Here is a 24,788-nt window from a genome sequence, read left to right as displayed (position 1 = left end):
TATATACAGGACAGGAGGAGTGGTACTGTGCAGTGTATATATACAGGAGGAGTGGTACTGTGCAGTGTATATATACAGGACAGGAGGAGTGGTACTGTGCAGTGTATATATACAGGGCAGGAGGAGTGGTACTGTGCAGTGTATATATACAGGACAGGAGGAGTGGTACTGTGTCACGATTCACACTGTGACCGTCACCCCTACGTCACGGATTGAGGTGACTTTAGGCCAACAGACGGCTATCACATGTGCAGGGGGCTTATCTTAGTTATCCTTCCACTCCACAATGTGATAAAAAAACACACACAAGGCTATTGACCTTTTAGTTTACAGCAGGGGCTTATTTTAGGTATCCCACTGCTCTTCAATATACCACGAACTGCAGGGATTTATGTATATCCCACTTACAGTTCCACTTGAAACTTGCAGCTCTCTGGCGCCCCCCTTACTCTCAGGTCAGATTAGGTACTGCACCTGGGGTAATTAGTCGCCAGAAAGGCTGCCTGCTATGTACTGGCTATTGGGCACACTGCAGCGACGCGATTAACTACTCCCACTCAGGCAGGAACAATAATTATCAATGCCGCAGTCGCTACAACGACACCCAAAGGCCTGCACAAATGCTGCCACCAGCTTCGATTAAACGGGTCCGAAGCTAACCCAAAACAGTAGCGTAATTCTCTTCAGGAGACTTAGGGTACGTTTTAGAACAGGAAGAACGAACTAGTAATTTATATATTTTACTCCGTTAAAATTAAGGCAGTGTTTATAAAAAGATGTTACAATATGAGACAAATGAAAATATGTACAAGGTAATTATAAAAATAACAGGGGTTAAATGAGAAATAACACTTATATGTGTTCAGATCATATGAGGCAACCAGGCTAGGGGAGTTTCCATCTGTCCCAGTGCATCAGGACTCTGGATAGGAACAGCTCTTCAAGTCAGACTCACATGGGCTCCAGCAGACAGACTCCCTGCTGTGGTCTGGTCAAAAACTTATAAACTGCAGCCTGTGACATCACAGAAAGGGCTGGCTTTCCCAGACCCTCCTACATCTTCAGTGTAGCTAAATTTAACCTAAATTAATGCCTGTTGTGCTGTTCAGTTTATTCAGATAGACTTTCAGCCATACATGGACATTTATGTAATGGTAATATGTTCTATCATTTATTGTATTTGTTATACTTTGCTGCCATCTACTGGCCATTGCCGTACTACATTGTAATATTTGTTATGGTACTTTCCCACAACACCTTTCTGTCTTTAGCTCCTCCTATCTTTTTCCTTCTTTTCCTGTTTTGTACTTCGTGCCATCTTGGATCTCACATGTGCTGCAGAGCTGGAGAAAGGATTCTCTTGTTATCTCTAACCTGGAGCTTCTATTATCTCTATCTGGTGATTCTGTAACAGCTCTAACCTACAGTCCTCACTCTCACCAAGGTACTGTAAATAAAACCTGTTGAATGTATCACTGCATCATCCTTCCGGATCACCACGCACAGCTGATAAGGACTAGGAGCACAGTTAGTGAGTAACGCTACCTGTCATTGTTTATATAGCGATTCGTGATCACATCCCTCAGATACATCATCCGCATATATCATAGTAACATAGTAACATAGTTAGTAAGGCCGAAAAAAGACATTTGTCCATCCAGTTCAGCCTATATTCCATCATAATAAATACCCAGATCTACGTCCTTCTACAGAACCTAATAATTGTATGATACAATATTGTTCTGCTCCAGGAAGACATCCAGGCCTCTCTTGAACCCCTCGACTGAGTTCGCCATCACCACCTCCTCAGGCAAGCAATTCCAGATTCTCACTGCCCTAACAGTAAAGAATCCTCTTCTATGTTGGTGGAAAAACCTTCTCTCCTCCAGACGCAAAGAATGCCCCCTTGTGCCCGTCACCTTCCTTGGTGTAAACAGATCCTCAGCGAGATATTTGTATTGTCCCCTTATATACTTATACATGGTTATTAGATCGCCCCTCAGTCGTCTTTTTTCTAGACTAAATAATCCTAATTTCGCTAATCTATCTGGGTATTGTAGTTCTCCCATCCCCTTTATTAATTTTGTTGCCCTCCTTTGTACTCTCTCTAGTTCCATTATATCCTTCCTGAGCACCGGTGCCCAAAACTGGACACAGTACTCCATGTGCGGTCTAACTAGGGATTTGTACAGAGGCAGTATAATGCTCTCATCATGTGTATCCAGACCTCTTTTAATGCACCCCATGATCCTGTTTGCCTTGGCAGCTGCTGCCTGGCACTGGCTGCTCCAGGTAAGTTTATCATTAACTAGGATCCCCAAGTCCTTCTACCTGTCAGATTTACCCAGTGGTTTCCCGTTCAGTGTGTAATGGTGATATTGATTCCCTCTTCCCATGTGTATAACCTTACATTTATCATTGTTAAACCTCATCTGCCACCTTTCAGCCCAAGTTTCCAACTTATCCAGATCCATCTGTAGCAGAATACTATCTTCTCTTGTATTAACTGCTTTACATAGTTTTGTATCATCTGCAAATATCGATACAAAACTATCGGTGGCAGAATACCTGTAACTCCGCTACAGAACATGTCATAGTCATAACAAACCCAGCATTCATCTCGTATTAACATTGACATTCTAATGAGATCAAATATGTCCTATTTGTGATGCATAATTACAGAGAAATCCCTACTTTTTACCTGATGGAGTTAGAAGCTCGTGTTTACAGCGGCTGACAGATCCGCCGAGGGACGTTAAGAGTAGGTATTTTCCTTTTTCTAGCCTAAGTCATTAGCCCAATATCTTACAATAATAGAACAAAAGACTCTCATGGATTCTGGAAGCTTCCATAGCAGTTTCTGCTAGTGCAGTTGGGAGGGGTACGAGTAACTTTCTTGAGCCTGGAATTTATGGCTAAGGCAATAAAACCCTCTTCTACCATACATTCCAACACAAAGAGACACAGAGAGCCAGAGAGAGAAGGGTTTTTTTTAGCCCCCAGCGTGGGCTGGAGGACAAAGCTAAAAGATCATATTATATTTCATACAATATCGTGACGCCTCCCCCTTTTGGTCTGTGCTATGGAGGCAGAACCCCTCGGTATGCCTCCATGCGCACCTCAGTAGGTTCCCCCTGGCGGGACAGTCCATCTGCATTTCCATGCTCCCTGCCCGTTTTGTGTTCAATGGTGAAGTAAAACTGCTGAAGGGCAAGGCTCCAGCGTAGCAACCTGCCGTTGGGTCCACACATGGCGTTTAGCCAGCGCAGAGGGTCGTGGTCGGTCACCACAATGAAGGGGCGGCCGTACAAGTAGGGCTGCAAGTGCTGCAGGGCCCAGACTATGGCCAGGCACTCCTTCTCGATGGTGGAGTAGGCCACTTCCCTCGGCAAAAGTTTCCGGCTCAGGTATAACACGGGGTGCTCTTGGTCCTCCGAGTCAACCTGGCTGAGCACAGCACCAAGACCAAACTCGCTGGCGTCGGTCTGCACCAAGAACGGTCGACTGCTTTCAACACAGGGGCGTTGCACAGTGCTGTTTTCAACGCCTGGAAGGCCCCCTCACAGCCATCGGTCCAGTTGACGATGTGGGGTAGCTTCTTCCTGGTGAGGTCCATCAAGGGTTTTGCCAGGCTACTATAGTGCTGTACGAAGCACCTATAGTACCCTGCAGTGCCCAGGAAGGACATCACCTGTTTCTTGGTCCCGGGAGTGGGCCAGTTCACGATCGTGCTCACTTTCTCAGACTCTGGCTTTAGGGTGCCTCCACCTACCCGGTGCCCCAGGTAGTGGACCTCCCTCATGCCCATCTGGCCCTTTCCTGGCATGATAGTCAGTCCTGCTTGGTGAATTCGCCTGAGCACCTCCACGAGATGCTGCAGGTGTTCCTCCCAGGAGGGACTGAAGATGGCAATGTCATCCAAGTACGCCACTGCGTACTTCTTCAGTCCCTGAAGCAGGAGGTTGACCATCCGCTGGAAAGTGGCAGGGGCATTCTTCATGCCGAAGGGCATGACCGTGGACTCGTACAGTCCAAAGGGTGTGATAAAGGCGGACTTCTCCTGCGCCTCGGGGCTCAGGGGAATCTGCCAGTTTCCTATACTCAGATCCATTATTGTCAGGTATTTTGCGCCAGCTAACCTCTCAAGCAGCTCCTCGATGCGCGGCATTGGGTGCACGTCAGAGGCTGTGATGGCGTTGAGCCCCCTGTAGTCCATGCAGAACTGGGTGGACTGGTCTTTCTTTGGCACGAGAACTACAGGTGAGGCCCACGCGCTCTTTGACCGTCGAATCACCCCCAGCTGTAGCATCTCATCGATCTCCTGGCACATGACCTGCTGCACCTGGTCAGAGATTCGATAGGGTGTTCGCCGTAGTTGGGCGTGATTCCCGGTGTTCACCTCGTGGACTGCTAACTCAGTCCTCCCAGGTCGGTTGGAGAACACGACCCGGAAGGGTTCCAGCGTGGTTTGCAACTGCAACCGCTGGGGTTCAGTTAACGAGGCGCTTACCTCCAGGTCCTCAATGGACCCACCGACCTTGGCTTGGGCCAGCATGTCCAGGAGGGTGTCTTCCTCCCCGTCTTCGGGTAAGTTGCAGACCGGTAGGACAAAAGGTTCACGTTCGTGATGAGCCTTCATCATGTTGACGTGAAAGGCCTTTCGCCTACCCCGAGCGTGGTCAAGCGTGACCACGTAAGTGACCGGGTTGAGCTGTTGGTGGACGACGTACGGGCCCTCCCAGGCTGCCTGAAGCTTTACCTTTGGTGCGGGGACCAGCACCCACACCTTTTTATCCACGTGGTAGGTCCGCTCCCGGGCGTTCTGGTCATACCAGTGCTTCTGGTCAGCCTGTCATGCACCAACTGCGTCAAGGTCTGCATCTTGTCACGGAAGCGCATGACATACTCCACTATGGACACTTCAGAAGGGTTCGGCTCCTCTTCCCAGGACTCTCTGACCAACCCAAGGGGTCCCCAGATTCGCCTGCAGTACAGGAGCTCGAAGGGGAAGATCCCCGTCGAGGCCTGCAGAACCTCTCGGTAAGCGAATAGCAGGTGTGGGAGGTACCGCTCCCAGTCGCGCCCTTGGGTCTCAACCAGCATGTGTAGCATCTGTTTGAGGGTACCATTGAAGCATTCACACAAGCCATTGGTCTGTGGGTGATATGCACTTGATACCAGGTGCTTCACCTGCATTCTCTTACAGAGAGCCTCCATTAGGCGAGACATAAATTGGGTCCCTTGATCAGTAAGCATTTCCCTGGGAAATCCTACATGTGAAAAGATGGCCAACAGGGCATCCGCCACCTTATCTGCCCTAGTTGACGACAGAGCTACTGCCTCTGGGTACCGGGTAGCGTAGTCTACCACAGTAAGGATGTATTGCTTTCCAGAGCTGCTGGAGATGGCCAGCGGGCCCACAATGTCCACCGCGATTATCTGGAAAGGCTTCTCTATCACTGGTAAAGGGATCAGTATAGTACAGCATAGTGCTAAAGTGCAGCAAATAATAAATATTATAGCCCAAAGCTGACCTACATGGCTAGTACTTTTTAATAGGCCCCTGAATTGGGGAATACACAGCCAATGTTGTCTATTGGGGTATTAGTATTATATATAGGGAAATCATACAGCACTGTATACAGCCAAAGTTGAAACAAATAGGGCAAAATTGCAACAAAATTGGGCTACAAAGTTCCTGGCATTCCCTGGCCAAGAGTCCCATGCATCCACAGTTATGGCAGCTTAACCCCCTCGTCCCAATGTGGGCTGTACTTGGGGGCTTGTGAAAACTCCCCCTCTTTGTGAAGTCCGAAATCCCCATCGTTCCTCTTCTTTCACTTCTTTCCAGTCCATGAGTTTGTTCTTCCTATAAGCTCCTGTTCCTGACTCGCTGGGGCTGTACTTTCATGTACCCTGGTCGATTGGCAAACCAATCATCAGCCAATCTTGCAGCCTCATCCAGGCTGAGTGGATTTCTAGTACACTGCTCACAGGTCCTCAGAGCGGGAAGTGACCGCTCCCATTCCGTACGACAAAACCAGACACAGCCCGATTCACCTTGATGCGGGCCTTATTCAGCTTGTCCACCGACCTAGCGTGCCTCCAGGATTTCCGTGGAACAATCTCCGACCACACTACAGACATGTCCCGAAAGGAAACCCATAACCGTAGCAAGTCATGTTTAACGTCCCGGATTAACTCACGACAAGGACGAACTCCCAAGCCATTTCCTCCAGCGTGCAAAACCAAAATGTCGGGAAGCCTGTCCAACCGAAAGCCATTGTGTACCTCCTCCAGGACTCTGTTCCAACCTAAGCCCCGAAACCCCAACCACCTGATGACGGCCACGTCCCTGGAAAAGCCGAGCTGTCTTCCATCCTGTCGGACGTCTGCTCGCTTTGCGCCCCAGTACACGTAAGAGTGGCCGACAATCCACACCAACAGTGAGGATGAACCTGAAAAACATAAACAACTTAGGCACGCCCCAACAACGAGTACAAAGACCAACAGTCACCAGCCTCTCAGGGCCTCACGTAACTCCGATAATGACCAGACTCCCACTGCCCTATCCTCTGTACCACCGCAGGAGCCAAACCACTCCGCGCCGCCTCCGTAGTGGCCCCGATCCGAAAAGAATGCGAGGCGAACCTGGAAGAATCCATGCCAATGGCCTCCAAAGACTGCCGAAAAACCGCTACAAACTGGTATTTAGACAGAAAAGACCCGTCCTCATGACGTAGCAAAGGCCCATCACCCCGTGGGTGAAGCCTATCAAAATCCTGCCAGCAACGGACAGGACACATAACGGACCTGGAAATGGTGCCCAAAACCACCCTTTTACCCCTACCCGTCTGATCGGTCTTAGAATTCCGAATCCAAAATTGCAACGACCCCTTGGAAACAAAAAAGTCCCCCGCCCAAAGGCCCCACTGACGAACTGTAGTGGGAGACACCAACTCCCCCACCCTCAAGGCCCCGTAAAAGGCCAATGAGAAAGCCAGGTGAAATAGCGCAACCTCAAAACCGGAAACACATATATCGCCCAGACGTGCCCCCAACAGCTCCAACATCTCAAAAGACACTGGGTGCCTGCAATTGCCACGGCTACTAGTTCTTCTCAACCCCTTCGCCGCTTGCTTTACCATAAAAGACTTTGTCAAGTCCTGCAGGCCCCGGAGCCTGAAACCAAAAGCCAAAACCGCTATCGTCCTATCAACCTTTGTTGCCGACCATCCCTGGTCCGCCCCGTGCCTCATCCACAACAACAATGCCCCCATTTGTTCCCGACCAGTACCCGCAATGCCACAAGACGCCAACCAGCTCTCCCACGAACTCCATACCGCCTGATAACACGACCACGTACTCGGCGCCAAGGACGCTTGAATTAAAGGTTCCGCAGCCCGGACACCACGCTCCAAAGCTCCGCTGGGCATTCCAGCCCCGTCTCCTCGGCCTCCGGAGCCAGCGACCGAAAACGCTCCCACTGGAAAGGAGACAGAGAATCGGCAATGCAGTTATTAACACCGGGCACGTGTGATGCCGTCAAATAAGCATTCAAGGATAAACAAGACAAAACCAACTGCCGAAAAACTCTGATCACGGGGGGCGACACTGTCGTCAAAGTGTTAATGGCACACACGACCGCCATATTATCACAGTTAAAGCGCACCCTTTTGTTTCGAAAATCGTCGCCCCAAAGCTGCACCACCACCAAAATCGGAAAAGTCTCCAACAAAGTAATGTTCCGTACCAACCCTGTTTCGAACCAAGCCTCCAGCCATCGAGCCGCACACCAACGTCCCCCGAAAAAGGCCCCAAAACCAATACCGCCAGACACGTCGGTAAAAAAAATCCAAATCCGCGTTACCCACTACTTCCTCCAACAACAATGAACGCCCGTTGTAACAGGACAAAAAACGGTCCCAAACCTCCAAGTCGGCCTTATGTTCGGACGACAAACGAACAAAATGATGTGGGGCAGTAATCCTGGCCGTAGCGCTAGCCAATCTATGTGAAAAAATCCTCCCCATTGGGATAATTCGGCATGCAAAATTCAATTTTCCCATAAGTGACTGCACCTCTTGCAGCAGCAATTTCCTCAAACGTCTAGCACGGGCCACCTCGTCTCTCAAACCCAACACCTTGTCAACCGGCAACCTAAACTCCCACTTCACGGAATCGATAACAATACACAGAAAAGACAGACTCGTGCACGGACCCTCAGTCTTGCCCGATGCCAGCGGGACCCCAAAATGCTCAGCAACCCAAACAACCGTCCTCAACAGGACCTCACAACATCGCGACTGATCAGGACCTATGCACAAGAAGTTGTCCAGATAATGAATCACTGAATCCAACCTGGACACATCCCGCACCGCCCAGTCCAAAAAAGAACTGAAGGCCTCAAAATAAGCGCACGACAGCGAACAACCCATCGGCAAACAACGGTCAACATAAAACCCGCCTTCCCAATAACAGCCTAACAACCTCAGGCTATCGGGCAATAAACGAAAAGCCGACTCAATGTCGGTCTTAGCCAACAATGCCCCTCTACCACAACTGCGCACCCACCTGGCTGCCTCATCAAACGACGTATACACCACCGAACAAAGCTCTGGATCAATCCCATCATTCACGGACCTCCCTTTCGGGTAGGACAAATGCTGAATGAGCCTAAATTTATTAGGCTCATTCTTGAGGACCACACCCAACGGCAACACCACCAAATCGTCCAAGGGAGGAGTGGGAAACGGTCCAGACATCCTACCCAAAGCCACCTCTTTGCCCAACTTTTCTGACATGACTGATGCGTGCAACAAGGCCGATCTGAGGTTCTTCAAACTCGGTGGTACTACAAAAGCCGGGGCAGGTATACGAAAACCAACACTAAAACCAACCCGGAGCAACTCCGCCCTCTCCCTGTTGGGAAACCTATTTAGATAGTGGGGCCATCGCGTCCAACCTCACCGGAGTCACCCCCTTTGGAATTACCCTCTGGCTTCCCTTTTTTCTTAAAACACTTGGAGGCTCCGTGCGAAACGCCGTTGCAGTTCGAGCACAAATGCTTGAACTTACAAGTCGCTCTGAACTTGCACTGGCCCTCATTGAACTGCCAACAAACTCCGTGCTTCTGGCCGCCGGACTGTCCCGACTGACCCCCGGCTCCAGAAGAGGAACCCTGCGAAGCGCTTTGGCCGGAAGTTCCGGCCCCGCTTTGAAAGGAGTGACCAAACTTTGTTGGCGCCATCACCCGTAACCACAAACCAATGTCCTTCTAATCCCACCGGATCGCCAGATGGACCGCCTAACCATGTTTGCCCACCATAGGCCCTATGCGCCTCACCTATGGAATCCATATAACAAAACAAGGCTGAGCAATTCTCGGGAGCCTTCTCGCCAATAACGCTTGCCAAAATCGCGAATGCCTGAAACCAATTTACAAACGTCTGAGGAATAAGGCGCCATCGCCGCTTTTCCTCGTCCTCCTTCTTACTATCTTCCTTTTTACTCTTATCAAGGTTACATTTTTCCAACGGCAAAAGTGAAAATATCTCGACATACTCGTCCTTCCAAATCTTCTCACGCACCTCCTTTTTCAAGTGCGCCCCCAACGGCCCCCCTTCAAAGCAAACATACACCCCGCCCCACGCCTTATCATCCAACCGAATGCCCCCTCCTTCTCTTTCTCAGTCTGCACAGATACCGAGACCGGCTCGGTCAACCTGCCGACAACAATTCCCCCCCTCTCACGACTCGCATCAGCCCACATACCGACTCCCTCACCCCGCTCCACATACCCCTCAACCCGATTCACAGAAGTCAAAGTCGGCATCGAAAACGCCGGGGACAAACAATACATAGATGGATTCTCACCAGGCTGCAAGGGAGCTGTGATCCCCCCAGCCGCAGACGCTGTCACCGTCTCTTGATCCCGAAGCCATCCTTGGGCCCTCCCGGACGTGAAATTCGTTCCGCAATACCGCTCCAACCGATCGGCCCCCTGCGGAGGGGACCGTGCCGAATCCGTCAGCCGAGGTGACCGCCTGATGTCCTGTAGGCCCAGACCCGGACCCGCTGTCCGAAACGCTGCCGTCTGACGCCGCCACCCGAGAGGATGCAGAGGGTGCTTGCTGGGAATGGTGCCCCCTGGTCGTGTCCAGCAGCCCCGCTGGGTCTGGGGCACTGCCCGCTGCTGCCGCTGGGATGCTCCCCCGCCGTCTCGCGCTGCCGCAGGAAGCAGGCCGCCTGGCCTGGTCATCACCGCGGCGGCCCGCCGTGACGTCGCTCTGGCCATTAAGAGCTCTGGCGCGCATGGGCCCCACCACCCGCGGCATGCTGGTGGAGAAGGCCCAACTGCCGCCGCAGGCCTCAGCGCTTCTGAGCAGGCACATGGCCTGGAGGGTCCACTGAGGGGCTTCTGCGCCGCCGCTGAGACACCGGGGTGACATCGGGGGATAAGCGCTCTGGGGGCGCACTCGCCTGGACCGCCGCTCACCGGGCCCGACTGCCGGGGGATCTGCACCGCCGCTGCCGCTGCCACCGCCGAGGATGCTGGACACTTGAGCCTCCAACCAGCCTGGAGGCTGAGACGCCGCCGCCGCCCGCAGCTGTGACAGGACTCCTTCAATGGCCGCCATGGTAAGCTGCTGGTGCTTGTTGCTTCCTGCTCACAGGTCCTCAGAGCTGTAAGTGACCGGCTCCTCCCCCCCACTCACCCCATACCCTCTCCAGGCCAGCATTAACCCTCCCCTAAGAGCGAAGCTCCACGCCCCCTTCATCCCCTGCTCCAAACCCCCTGTCATGTCGGCTTTCACGTATGCCGCCCAGGGGAGGGGGTGGGGCGGCTCGCTCCAGCCTGGTCTTTCTTTTAAGTCACCTGGGAGCTTGGACATAAATTGTCCCAACATGACTACATCCAAGACATGTTCTGCTTCCCGAGCTCCCAGTCCTTCTATCCACCGAGTGCATGCCGTATGTAGTGTGTCAGCAAACTCCTGTTGCGTGTGTGCACCAAGCTTGTCAGTCTCTCGAAACTTCCTCCGGTAGGTTTCAGGAGTGACGGCATACCTCTCTAGTAATGCGCTGCGAACGGTAGAGTAACATCTCTGATCCCCAGAAATTATAAAAGCTTCTCTTGCTTTTCCATTCAGGTAAAACATATTGGCCATTCACTGACCGACACCTCATGCAGCAGGCAGAGGTTCTCAAATATCCGTACATGTTCATCAATATCCGTGGTGTCCTCATTGAACTGTGGTATATCCCGGTACCTTAAAGATGGGGGATCATGTCTCCTGTTGTCGACTGTCCTCTGCACTAGGGTGGGTGAGGGTACTGTTACATGTACACCCAGATATTTGCTTAACACTGCTGCCCTGTCTATCTCCGTGGTCTGTGTTACTAGCGCAGCCAACATATGTCTAAAATGTCAGCCAGATGATCCTCCGCCATCTGGATTACAGCCCTGGGCTGGGGACTCTCCACGGAGCAGCCCTCCACGTCTGGACTGACCTCCTCCTGTGGGTGTTCACGGTCCCAGTCGGCCAAGCGTTGTATTAGGGTGACCCGGTTGTCCTCTAGCAACCACTCTAGCTCTCTCTCAGAGCAAAGGCGTTCTGCTCCTCCTTGTTTTACCTTTTGTAGATGGAGTCTGCCATCTCTTCTGCCAAGTCACTGCTCAATAACTTTCGCGTGTATGCTGTCCAGAGATAAGTGATCCCACCACTGCCACCACTTGCGAAGATCTGAGGTTGTGGGTTGTAATAACCACATAAGCAGGTTAACAATGCAACTATTCTTTATTCCTTACACCCATGGGCTTTCATCAATTCCAGATAGATGACCAAAAGACAATGTCCTCAGTCCACATGTTCCCAACCCGGGATCAGTAGTCTCACTGCCCCCATACCAGGCGATACTCTCTGTCTTCCAACTTTTGGTTGGCCCACAGGTTTTGTATCTCCCACCACTATAATCTATCGTTACAGTCTATGCTCCACACCACGCCCGTAGCACGTCTTTCGCTCCAGCTGGCAACAACAGACCTTTAGATAGTTCCTCACATCCAGACGATAGATATCGCTACTTCAGCACATTAAGCTCCAGCTGGAAACTGATCTCCAATCTCCATAGACCATCCATACATGGGCACCAGGACCTCAGCAGTAGATCCTCGCCCCTCGGCGTCACTCCACCAACTCCCCCACTAAACATGTGGCTTATTGTTCTCCCTCCCTGGGATCAACGCCTTGAAGTGTTCACACCATCCTCCCCAAAGCTAACTGTGCATTGGTGGAAGTATTTTTCTCTGGTCGTACCCATCACCTGGGATTGCATGTGAGACCCCATGTCTGTAAAAAGTCTGTATTCTTTAGAGCCGCGGACTGCGCTCTGTGTGCATTGGTCCAATAGTCTTTAGAACAAGGCCAGCTCCTCACACTGAAATTAACCTCTTTTCCACTACGGACCACCAGGGATGCTGATATTAACCCCTTCCCTGCTACAGACCACCATTGACGCTGACATCACCCTCTTCTCCACTATGGACCACCAGGGATGCTGATATTAACCCCTTCGGTGCTACAGACCACCAGGGATGCGGACATTAGCCTGTTCCCGGCTATAGACCACCAGCAGTAACCTCACAATCAGTGTAAATCACGACCCCGTCCCCCATGATCATTCACCTCCCCCTTGTGAGTCTCGCACACAGGAGGAACAATGGGACGAGATGTAACTAACCTGCAGGAGGCCGAGGCAGAAGCCATAGAGAATCTGGTACTTGTAGTGCACACCATAAACTCACATTCATGCACCAAGTCAGACAGCAGATACCGCGTTTATTGAGATGGAGGATACAGTGCACATTTAATATAGCTCATTATAACTGCCAGGAACGTAGGTTGTCAGGTTGTCAGACACTTATCATCATGCATTAGCCATTTTAGACAGTTTTCAAATGCCAGCGATTTGTGGCCACCACCTCTTGAGCGCCCGTGGTAGATGGCCAGGGGTGGTGGGGTGTGATGCTCTGCGGAGAAGCCGCCACCAGATACATGTGGCTGAGGAGACTGCGATATCTGCTGCAGGCGACATTAGGAACTGCTCTGTGCTCGTCTCTGCAGATTACTCCGTGAAGTTCTAATGAAATGATCCTGAAAACAAGGAAAAATGTAATTAATATAAGTCAGTCAGTCTCTGTGTACAGACGGTGGTCAGTCTGTCAGTCTCTGTGTACAGGTGGAGTCAGTCTGTCAGTCTCTATGTACAGGCGGGGGTCAGTCTGTCAGTCTCTGTGTACAGGCGGAGTCAGTCTGTCAGTCTCTGTGTACAGGCGGGGGTCAGTCTGTCAGTCTCTGTACAGGCGGGGGTCAGTCTGTCAGTCTCTGTGTACAGATGGAGTCAGTCTGTCAGACTCTGTGTACAGGCGGGGGTCAGTCTCTATTTACAGGTGTGGTCAGTCTGTCAGTCTCTGTGTACAGGTGGGGGTCAGTCTCTGTGTACAGGAAGGTCAGTTTGTCAGTTTCTGTGTACACGCAGGGTCAGTCTTGGTGCACAGGCGGGGTTCAGTGTGTCAGTCTCTTTGTACAAGGGAGGGTAAGTCTTTCATTCCCTTTGTACAGGCGAGGGTCCATCTGTCAGTCTTTGTGTACAGGCAGCGATCAGTCTGTCAGTCTCTGTGTACAGGCAGGGGTCAGTCTGCCAGTCTCTCTGTGTACAGGAAGGAACAGTCTGTCAGTCTCTGCGTACAGGTTGGGGTCAGTCTGTCATTCTTTGTGTACATGCGGGGGTCAGTCTGCCTGTCTCTCTGTGTGTAGGCTGGTGTTATGAACAGGTGATTCAGAACCACAATGGAACTAGTGGTTAAGAGCACACTAGTGACCTGTTTAGTTACTAACATAGGACGAGCTCTGAGACGTGGGAACTCTGCTGACCGCAATCCCTAATCCTATCATACCACACTAGAGGTAGCCGTGGAGCGCTCCTGACAAAACCTAGGCGCCTCGTCACAGCCTGAGAAACTAGCTAGCCCTGAAGATAGAAAAATAAGCCTACCTTGCCTCAGAGAAATTCCCCAAAGGAAAAGGCAGCCCCTCACATATAATGACTGTGAGTAAGATGAAAATACAAACACAGAGATGAAATAGATTTTAGCAAAGTGAGGCCCGACTTACTGAATAGACCGAGGATAGGAAAGATAGCTTTGCGGTCAGCACAAAAACCTACAAACAACCACGCAGAGGGGACAAAAAGACCCTCCGCACCGACTAACGGTACGGAGGTGCTCCCTCTGCGTCTCAGAGCTTCCAGCAAGCAAGAAAAACCAATATAGCAAGCTGGACAGAAAATATAGCAAACAAAAGTAACATAAGCAAAACTTAGCTCATGCAAGGCAGACAGGCCACAGGAACGATCCAGGAGATAGCAAGGCCAATACTAGAACATTAACTGGAGGCCAGGAACAAAGAACTAGGTGGAGTTAAATAGAGCAGCACCTAATGACTTAACCCCGTCACCTGAGGAAGGAAACTCAGAAGCCGCAGCCCCACTCACATCCACCAGAGGAAGCTCATAGACAGAACCAGCCGAAGTACCACTCATGACCACAGGAGGGAGCTTAACCACAGAATTCACAACAGTACCCCCCCCCCTTGAGGAGGGGTCACCGAACCCTCACCAGAGCCCCCAGGCCAACCAGGATGAGCCAAATGAAAGGCACGAACCAGATCGGCAGCATGAACATCAGAGGCAAAGACCCAGGAATTATCTTCCTGACCATAACCCTTCCACTTAACCAAATACTGGAGTTTCCGTCTCGAAATACGAGAATCCAAAATCTTCTCCACTATATACTCCAACTCCCCCTCAACCAAAAACGGGGCAGGAGGATCAACGGATGGAACCACATGTGCCACGTATCTCCGCAACAATGACCTATGGAACACGTTATGGATGGAAAAAGAAGCTGGAAGGGTCAAACGAAAAGACACAGGATTAAGAACCTCAGAAATCCTATACGGACCAATGAAACAAGGCTTAAACTTAGGAGAAGAAACTTTCATAGGGATATAACGAGATGACAACCAAACCAAATCCCCAACACGAAGTCGGGGACCCACACAGCGCCTGCGGTTAGCGAAACGCTGAGCCTTCTCCTGAGACAATGTCAAATTGTCCACCACATGAGTCCAAATCTGCTGCAACCTATCCACCACAGTATCCACGCCAGGACAGTCAGAAGACTCAACCTGCCCTGAAGAGAAACGAGGATGGAAGCCGGAATTGCAGAAAAACGGCGAAACCAAAGTAGCCGAGCTGGCCCGATTATTAAGGGCGAACTCAGCCAAAGGCAAAAAGGACACCCAATCATCCTGATCGGAAGAAATAAAACATCTCAGATATGTTTCCAAGGTCTGATTGGTTCGTTCAGTCTGGCCATTTGTCTGAGGATGGAAAGCCGAGGAAAAAGACAAATCAATGCCCATCCTAGCACAAAAGGCTCGCCAAAACCTCGACACAAACTGGGAACCTCTGTCAGAAACGATGTTCTCCGGAATGCCATGTAAACGAACCACATGCTGGAAGAACAATGGCACCAAATCAGAGGAGGAGGGCAATTTAGACAAGGGTACCAAATAGACCATCTTAGAGAAGCGATCACAAACAACCCAAATGACCGACATTTTTTGAGAGACGGGGAGATCCGAAATAAAATCAATAGAGATATGTGTCCAGGGCCTCTTCGGGACTGGCAAGGGCAAAAGCAACCCACTGGCACAAGAACAGCAGGGCTTAGCCCGAGCACAAATCCCACAGGACTGCACAAATGAACGCACATCCCGTGACAGAGACGGCCACCAAAAGGATCTAGCCACCAAATCTCTGGTACCAAAGATTCCAGGATGACCAGCCAACACCGAACAATGAACCTCAGAGATAACTCTACTCGTCCATTTATCAGGGACAAACAGTTTCTCCGCTGGGCAACGGTCAGGTCTATTAGCCTGAAATTTTTGTAGCACCCGCCGCAAATCAGGGGAGATGGCAGACAAAATTACCCCCTCCTTGAGAACACTCGCCGGCTCAGACAAACCTGGAGAGTCGGGCACAAAACTCCTAGACAGGGCATCCGCCTTCACATTTTTAGAGCCCGGAAGGTACGAAACCACAAAGTCAAAACGGGAGAAAAACAGCGACCAACGAGCCTGTCTAGGATTCAACCGCTTGGCTGACTCGAGATAAGTCAAGTTCTTGTGGTCAGTCAAGACCACCACGCGATGCTTAGCTCCTTCAAGCCAATGACGCCACTCCTCGAATGCCCACTTCATGGCCAGCAACTCACGATTGCCAACATCATAATTACGCTCAGCAGGCGAAAACTTCCTGGAAAAGAAGGCGCATGGCTTCATCACCGAGCCATCAGAACTTCTTTGCGACAAAACAGCCCCTGCTCCAATCTCAGAAGCATCAACCTCGACCTGGAACGGAAGCGAAACATCTGGTTGGCACAACACAGGGGCAGAGGAAAAACGACGCTTCAACTCTTGAAAAGCTTCCACAGCAGCAGAAGACCAATTGACCACATCAGCACCCTTCTTGGTTAAATCAGTCAACGGTTTAGCAATACTAGAAAAATTATTGATGAAGCGACGATAAAAATTAGCAAAGCCCAGGATCTTTTGCAGACTCTTCAGAGATGTCGGCTGAGTCCAATCATGAATGGCTCCAACTTTAACAGGGTCCATCTCAATAGTAGAAGGGGAAAAAATGAAACCCAAAAATGAAACCTTCTGAACACCAAAGAGACACTTAGACCCCTTCACAAACAAAGAATTTGCACGCAGGATCTGGAACACCATTCTGACCTGCTTCACGTGAGACTCCCAATCATCCGAGAAGACTAAAATATCATCCAAGTATACAATCAGGAATTTATCCAGGTACTCTCGGAAGATGTCATGCATAAAGGACTGAAACACTGATGGAGCATTAGAAAGCCCGAATGGCATCACCAGGTACTCAAAATGGCCCTCGGGCGTATTAAATGCTGTTTTCCATTTATCGCCCCTTTTAATACGCACAAGATTATACGCACCACGAAGATCTATCTTGGTGAACCAACTAGCCCCCTTAATCCGAGCGAACAAATCAGACAGCAAGGGCAAGGGGTACTGAAATTTGACCGTGATTTTATTTAGAAGGCGGTAATCAATACAAGGTCTCAGCGAACCATCCTTCTTGGCCACAAAAAAGAACCCTGCTCCCAATGGTGATGACGACGGGCGAATATGACCCTTCTCCAAGGATTTCTTTACGTAACTCCGCATAGCGGCGTGCTCAGGTACAGACAAATTAAACAGCCGACCTTTAGGAAACTTACTACCAGGAATCAAATCGATAGCACAATCGCAATCCCTATGCGGAGGTAGGGCACTGGACTTGGGCTCATCAAATACATCCTGGTAATCTGACAAGAACTCTGGGACCTCAGAAGGAGTGGATGATGAAATAGACAGAAATGGAACATCACCATGTACCCCCTGACAACCCCAGCTGGACACAGACATAGATTTCCAGACTAATACTGGGTTATGGACTTGTAGCCATGGCAACCCCAACACGACCACATCATGCAGATTATGCAACACCAAAAAGCGAATATCCTCCTGATGCGCAGGAGCCATGCACATGGTCAGCTGGGTCCAGTACTGAGGCTTATTCTTGGCCAAAGGCGTAGCATCAATTCCTCTCAATGGAATAGTATGCTGCAAGGGCTCCAAGAAAAACCCACAGCACCTAGCATACTCCAAGTCCATCAAATTCAGGGCAGCGCCTGAATCCACAAATGCCATGACGGAATAGGATGACAAAGAGCAGATCAAAGTAACTGACAAAAGAAATTTCGACTGTACAGTACCAATGGTGGCAGACCTAGCGAACCGCTTAGTGCGCTTAGGACAATCGGCGATAGCATGAGTGGAATCACCACAATAAAAACACAGCCCATTTTGACATCTGTGTTCTTGCCGTTCAGCTCTGGTCAAAGTCCTATCGCACTGCATAGGCTCAGGTACATGCTCAGATAATACCGCCAAATGGTGCACAGTTTTACGCTCACGCAAGCGTCGACCGATCTGAATAGCCAAAGACATAGACTCATTCAGACCAGCAGGCATAGGAAATCCCACCATGACATCCTTAAGGGCTTCAGAGAGACCCTTTCTGAAAATTGCTGCCAGCGCGCATTCATTCCATTGAGTGAGCACAGACCACTTCCTAAACTTCTGACAATATATCTCTACCTCATCCTGACCCTGACACAGAGCCAGCAAATTTTTCTCTGCCTGATCCACTGAATTAGGTTCATCATACAGCAATCCGAGCGCCAGAAAAAATGCATCAATATTACATAATGCAGGATCTCCTGGCGCAAGAGAAAATGCCCAATCCTGAGGGTCACCATGTAATAAAGAAATAATGATCTTTACTTGTTGTACTGGGTCACCAGAGGAGCGGGGTTTCAAAGCCAGAAACAATTTACAATTATTCTTAAAACTCAGAAACTTAGCTCTATCTCCAGAAAACAAATCAGGAATAGGAATTCTTGGTTCTAACATAGAATTCTGAACCACAAAGTCTTGAATATTTTGTACTCTTGCAGTGAGATGATCCATACAAGAAGACAGACCTTTAATGTCCATCACTACACCTGTGTTCTGAACCACCCAAATGTCTAGGGGAAAAGAGAGACAAAACACAGTGCAAAGAAAAAAAAATGGTCTCAGAACTTCTCCTTTCCCTCTATTGAGAAGCATTAGTACTTTGGGCCTCCAGTACTGTTATGAACAGGTGATTCAGAACCACAATGGAACTAGTGGTTAAGAGCACACTAGTGACCTGTTTAGTTACTAACATAGGACGAGCTCTGAGACGTGGGAACTCTGCTGACCGCAATCCCTGATCCTATCAAACCTCACTAAAGGTAGCCGTGGAGCGCTCCTGACAAAACCTAGGCGCCTCGTCACAGCCTGAGAAACTAGCTAGCCCTGAAGATAGAAAAATAAGCCTACCTTGCCTCAGAGAAATTCCCCAAAGGAAAAGGCAGCCCCCCACATATAATGACTGTGAGTAAGATGAAAATACAAACACAGAGATGAAATAGATTTTAGCAAAGTGAGGCCCGACTTACTGAATAGACCGAGGATAGGAAAGATAGCTTTGCTGTCAGCACAAAAACCTACAAACAACCACGCAGAGGGGACAAAAAGACCCTCCGCACCGACTAACGGTACGGAGGTGCTCCCTCTGCGTCTCAGAGCTTCCAGCAAGCAAGAAAAACCAATATAGCAAGCTGGACAGAAAATATAGCAAACAAAAGTAACATAAGCAAAACTTAGCTCATGCAAGGCAGACAGGCCACAGGAACGATCCAGGAGATAGCAAGGCCAATACTAGAACATTAACTGGAGGCCAGGAACAAAGAACTAGGTGGAGTTAAATAGAGCAGCACCTAATGACTTAACCCCGTCACCTGAGGAAGGAAACTCAGAAGCCGCAGCCCCACTCACATCCACCAGAGGAAGCTCATAGACAGAACCAGCCGAAGTACCACTCATGACCACAGGAGGGAGCTTAACCACAGAATTCACAACAGTACCCCCCCCTTGAGGAGGGGTCACCGAACCCTCACCAGAGCCCCCAGGCCAACCAGGATGAGCCAAATGAAAGGCACGAACCAGATCGGCAGCATGAACATCAGAGGCAAAGACCCAGGAATTATCTTCCTGACCATAACCCTTCCACTTAACCAAATACTGGAGTTTCCGTCTCGAAATACGAGAATCCAAAATCTTCTCCACTATATACTCCAACTCCCCCTCAACCAAAAACGGGGCAGGAGGATCAACGGATGGAACCACATGTGCCACGTATCTCCGCAACAATGACCTATGGAACACGTTATGGATGGAAAAAGAAGCTGGAAGGGTCAAACGAAAAGACACAGGATTAAGAACCTCAGAAATCCTATACGGACCAATGAAACAAGGCTTAAACTTAGGAGAAGAAACTTTCATAGGGATATAACGAGATGACAACCAAACCAAATCCCCAACACGAAGTCGGGGACCCACACAGCGCCTGCGGTTAGCGAAACGCTGAGCCTTCTCCTGAGACAATGTCAAATTGTCCACCACATGAGTCCAAATCTGCTGCAACCTATCCACCACAGTATCCACGCCAGGACAGTCAGAAGACTCAACCTGCCCTGAAGAGAAACGAGGATGGAAGCCGGAATTGCAGAAAAACGGCGAAACCAAAGTAGCCGAGCTGGCCCGATTATTAAGGGCGAACTCAGCCAAAGGCAAAAAGGACACCCAATCATCCTGATCGGAAGAAATAAAACATCTCAGATATGTTTCCAAGGTCTGATTGGTTCGTTCAGTCTGGCCATTTGTCTGAGGATGGAAAGCCGAGGAAAAAGACAAATCAATGCCCATCCTAGCACAAAAGGCTCGCCAAAACCTCGACACAAACTGGGAACCTCTGTCAGAAACGATGTTCTCCGGAATGCCATGTAAACGAACCAGATGCTGGAAGAACAATGGCACCAAATCAGAGGAGGAGGGCAATTTAGACAAGGGTACCAAATGGACCATCTTAGAAAAGCGATCACAAACAACCCAAATGACCGACATTTTTTGAGAGACGGGGAGATCCGAAATAAAATCAATAGAGATATGTGTCCAGGGCCTCTTCGGGACTGGCAAGGGCAAAAGCAACCCACTGGCACAAGAACAGCAGGGCTTAGCCCGAGCACAAATCCCACAGGACTGCACAAATGAACGCACATCCCGTGACAGAGACGGCCACCAAAAGGATCTAGCCACCAAATCTCTGGTACCAAAGATTCCAGGATGACCAGCCGACACCGAACAATGAACCTCAGAGATAACTCTACTCGTCCATTTATCAGGGACAAACAGTTTCTCCGCTGGGCAACGGTCAGGTCTATTAGCCTGAAATTTTTGTAGCACCCGCCGCAAATCAGGGGAGATGGCAGACAAAATTACCCCCTCCTTGAGAACACTCGCCGGCTCAGACAAACCTGGAGAGTCGGGCACAAAACTCCTAGACAGGGCATCCGCCTTCACATTTTTAGAGCCCGGAAGGTACGAAACCACAAAGTCAAAACGGGAGAAAAACAGCGACCAACGAGCCTGTCTAGGATTCAACCGCTTGGCTGACTCGAGATAAGTCAAGTTCTTGTGGTCAGTCAAGACCACCACGCGATGCTTAGCTCCTTCAAGCCAATGACGCCACTCCTCGAATGCCCACTTCATGGCCAGCAACTCACGATTGCCAACATCATAATTACGCTCAGCAGGCGAAAACTTCCTGGAAAAGAAGGCGCATGGCTTCATCACCGAGCCATCAGAACTTCTTTGCGACAAAACAGCCCCTGCTCCAATCTCAGAAGCATCAACCTCGACCTGGAACGGAAGCGAAACATCTGGCTGGCACAACACAGGGGCAGAGGAAAAACGACGCTTCAACTCTTGAAAAGCTTCCACAGCAGCAGAAGACCAATTGACCACATCAGCACCCTTCTTGGTTAAATCAGTCAACGGTTTAGCAATACTAGAAAAATTATTGATGAAGCGACGATAAAAATTAGCAAAGCCCAGGAACTTTTGCAGACTCTTCAGAGATGTCGGCTGAGTCCAATCATGAATGGCTCCAACTTTAACAGGGTCCATCTCAATAGTAGAAGGGGAAAAAATGAAACCCAAAAATGAAACCTTCTGAACACCAAAGAGACACTTAGACCCCTTCACAAACAAAGAATTTGCACGCAGGATCTGAAACACCATTCTGACCTGCTTCACGTGAGACTCCCAATCATCCGAGAAGACCAAAATATCATCCAAGTATACAATCAGGAATTTATCCAGGTACTCTCGGAAGATGTCATGCATAAAGGACTGAAACACTGATGGAGCATTAGAAAGCCCGAATGGCATCACCAGGTACTCAAAATGGCCCTCGGGCGTATTAAATGCTGTTTTCCATTTATCGCCCCTTTTAATACGCACAAGATTATACGCACCACGAAGATCTATCTTGGTGAACCAACTAGCCCCCTTAATCCGAGCGAACAAATCAGACAGCAAGGGCAAGGGGTACTGAAATTTGACCGTGATTTTATTTAGAAGGCGGTAATCAATACAAGGTCTCAGCGAACCATCCTTCTTGGCCACAAAAAAGAACCCTGCTCCCAATGGTGATGACGACGGGCGAATATGACCCTTCTCCAAGGATTTCTTTACGTAACTCCGCATAGCGGCGTGCTCAGGTACAGACAAATTAAACAGCCGACCTTTAGGAAACTTACTACCAGGAATCAAATCGATAGCACAATCGCAATCCCTATGCGGAGGTAGGGCACTGGACTTGGGCTCATCAAATACATCCTGGTAATCTGACAAGAACTCTGGGACCTCAGAAGGAGTGGATGATGAAATAGACAGAAATGGAACATCACCATGTACCCCCTGACAACCCCAGCTGGACACAGACATAGATTTCCAGACTAATACTGGGTTATGGACTTGTAGCCATGGCAACCCCAACACGACCACATCATGCAGATTATGCAACACCAAAAAGCGAATATCCTCCTGATGCGCAGGAGCCATGCACATGGTCAGCTGGGTCCAGTACTGAGGCTTATTCTTGGCCAAAGGCATAGCATCAATTCCTCTCAATGGAATAGTATGCTGCAAGGGCTCCAAGAAAAACCCACATCGCCTAGCATACTCCAAGTCCATCAAATTCAGGGCAGCGCCTGAATCCACAAATGCCATGACGGAATAGGATGACAAAGAGCAGATCAAAGTAACTGACAAAAGAAATTTCGACTGTACAGTACCAATGGTGGCAGACCTAGCGAACCGCTTAGTGCGCTTAGGACAATCGGCGATAGCATGAGTGGAATCACCACAATAAAAACACAGCCCATTTTGACATCTGTGTTCTTGCCGTTCAGCTCTGGTCAAAGTCCTATCGCACTGCATAGGCTCAGGTACATGCTCAGATAATACCGCCAAATGGTGCACAGTTTTACGCTCACGCAAGCGTCGACCGATCTGAATAGCCAAAGACATAGACTCATTCAGACCAGCAGGCATAGGAAATCCCACCATGATATCCTTAAGGGCTTCAGAGAGACCCTTTCTGAAAATTGCTGCCAGCGCGCATTCATTCCATTGAGTGAGCACAGACCACTTCCTAAACTTCTGACAATATATCTCTACCTCATCCTGACCCTGACACAGAGCCAGCAAATTTTTCTCTGCCTGATCCACTGAATTAGGTTCATCATACAGCAATCCGAGCGCCAGAAAAAATGCATCAATATTACATAATGCAGGATCTCCTGGCGCAAGAGAAAATGCCCAATCCTGAGGGTCACCATGTAATAAAGAAATAATGATCTTTACTTGTTGTACTGGGTCACCAGAGGAGCGGGGTTTCAAAGCCAGAAACAATTTACAATTATTCTTAAAACTCAGAAACTTAGCTCTATCTCCAGAAAACAAATCAGGAATAGGAATTCTTGGTTCTAACATAGAATTCTGAACCACAAAGTCTTGAATATTTTGTACTCTTGCAGTGAGATGATCCATACAAGAAGACAGACCTTTAATGTCCATCACTACACCTGTGTTCTGAACCACCCAAATGTCTAGGGGAAAAGAGAGACAAAACACAGTGCAAAGAAAAAAAAATGGTCTCAGAACTTCTCCTTTCCCTCTATTGAGAAGCATTAGTTCTTTGGGCCTCCAGTACTGTTATGAACAGGTGATTCAGAACCACAATGGAACTAGTGGTTAAGAGCACACTAGTGACCTGTTTAGTTACTAACATAGGACGAGCTCTGAGACGTGGGAACTCTGCTGACCGCAATCCCTGATCCTATCAAACCTCACTAAAGGTAGCCGTGGAGCGCTCATGACAAAACCTAGGCGCCTCGTCACAGCCTGAGAAACTAGCTAGCCCTGAAGATAGAAAAATAAGCCTACCTTGCCTCAGAGAAATTCCCCAAAGGAAAAAGCAGCCCCCCACATATAATGACTGTGAGTAAGATGAAAATACAAACACAGAGATGAAATAGATTTTAGCAAAGTGAGGCCCGACTTACTGAATAGACCGAGGATAGGAAAGATAGCTTTGCTGTCAGCACAAAAACCTACAAACAACCACGCAGAGGGGACAAAAAGACCCTCCGCACCGACTAACGGTACGGAGGTGCTCCCTCTGCGTCTCAGAGCTTCCAGCAAGCAAGAAAAACCAATATAGCAAGCTGGACAGAAAATATAGCAAACAAAAGTAACATAAGCAAAACTTAGCTCATGCAAGGCAGACAGGCCACAGGAACGATCCAGGAGAGAGCAAGGCCAATACTGGAACATTGACTGGAGGCCAGGAACAAAGAACTAGGTGGAGTTAAATAGAGCAGCACCTAATGACTTAACCTCGTCACCTGAGGAAGGAAACTCAGAAGCCGCAGCCCCACTCACATCCACCAGAGGAAGCTCATAGACAGAACCAGCCGAAGTACCACTCATGACCACAGGAGGGAGCTTGACCACAGAATTCACAACAGGCTGCTGTCAGTCTGGGCCATTCTCTGTGTACAGGTGGGGAATGGTCTGTCAGTCTCTGTGTACATGCGGCGGTCAGTGTCCCAGTCTCTGTGTACAGGGGGTCAGTCTACCAGACTC

General features: G+C 49.4%; 1 protein-coding gene across 1 annotated transcript in view; it reads right to left on the bottom strand.

Annotated features, from left to right (window-relative positions):
- Positions 1-12,822: 12,822 nt before the first annotated feature.
- The window catches only part of LOC138677457 (phospholipid scramblase 2-like), a 148,085-nt gene continuing 136,119 nt past the window's right edge, over positions 12,823-24,788 (bottom strand). Inside the window, exon 8 of the mRNA XM_069767613.1 lies at positions 12,823-13,157. Coding sequence (XP_069623714.1) covers positions 13,098-13,157 — 60 coding nt within the window. The 3' untranslated portion in view covers positions 12,823-13,097. The remainder of the gene's footprint in view (positions 13,158-24,788) is intronic.

Source organism: Ranitomeya imitator, chromosome 4 (assembly GCF_032444005.1).
Source record: "Ranitomeya imitator isolate aRanImi1 chromosome 4, aRanImi1.pri, whole genome shotgun sequence".
NCBI classification, from domain to species: Eukaryota; Metazoa; Chordata; class Amphibia; order Anura; family Dendrobatidae; genus Ranitomeya; species Ranitomeya imitator.
The sequence above is the reverse complement of the archived record's forward strand: the minus strand, read 5'-3'. Positions and strand labels throughout refer to the sequence as shown.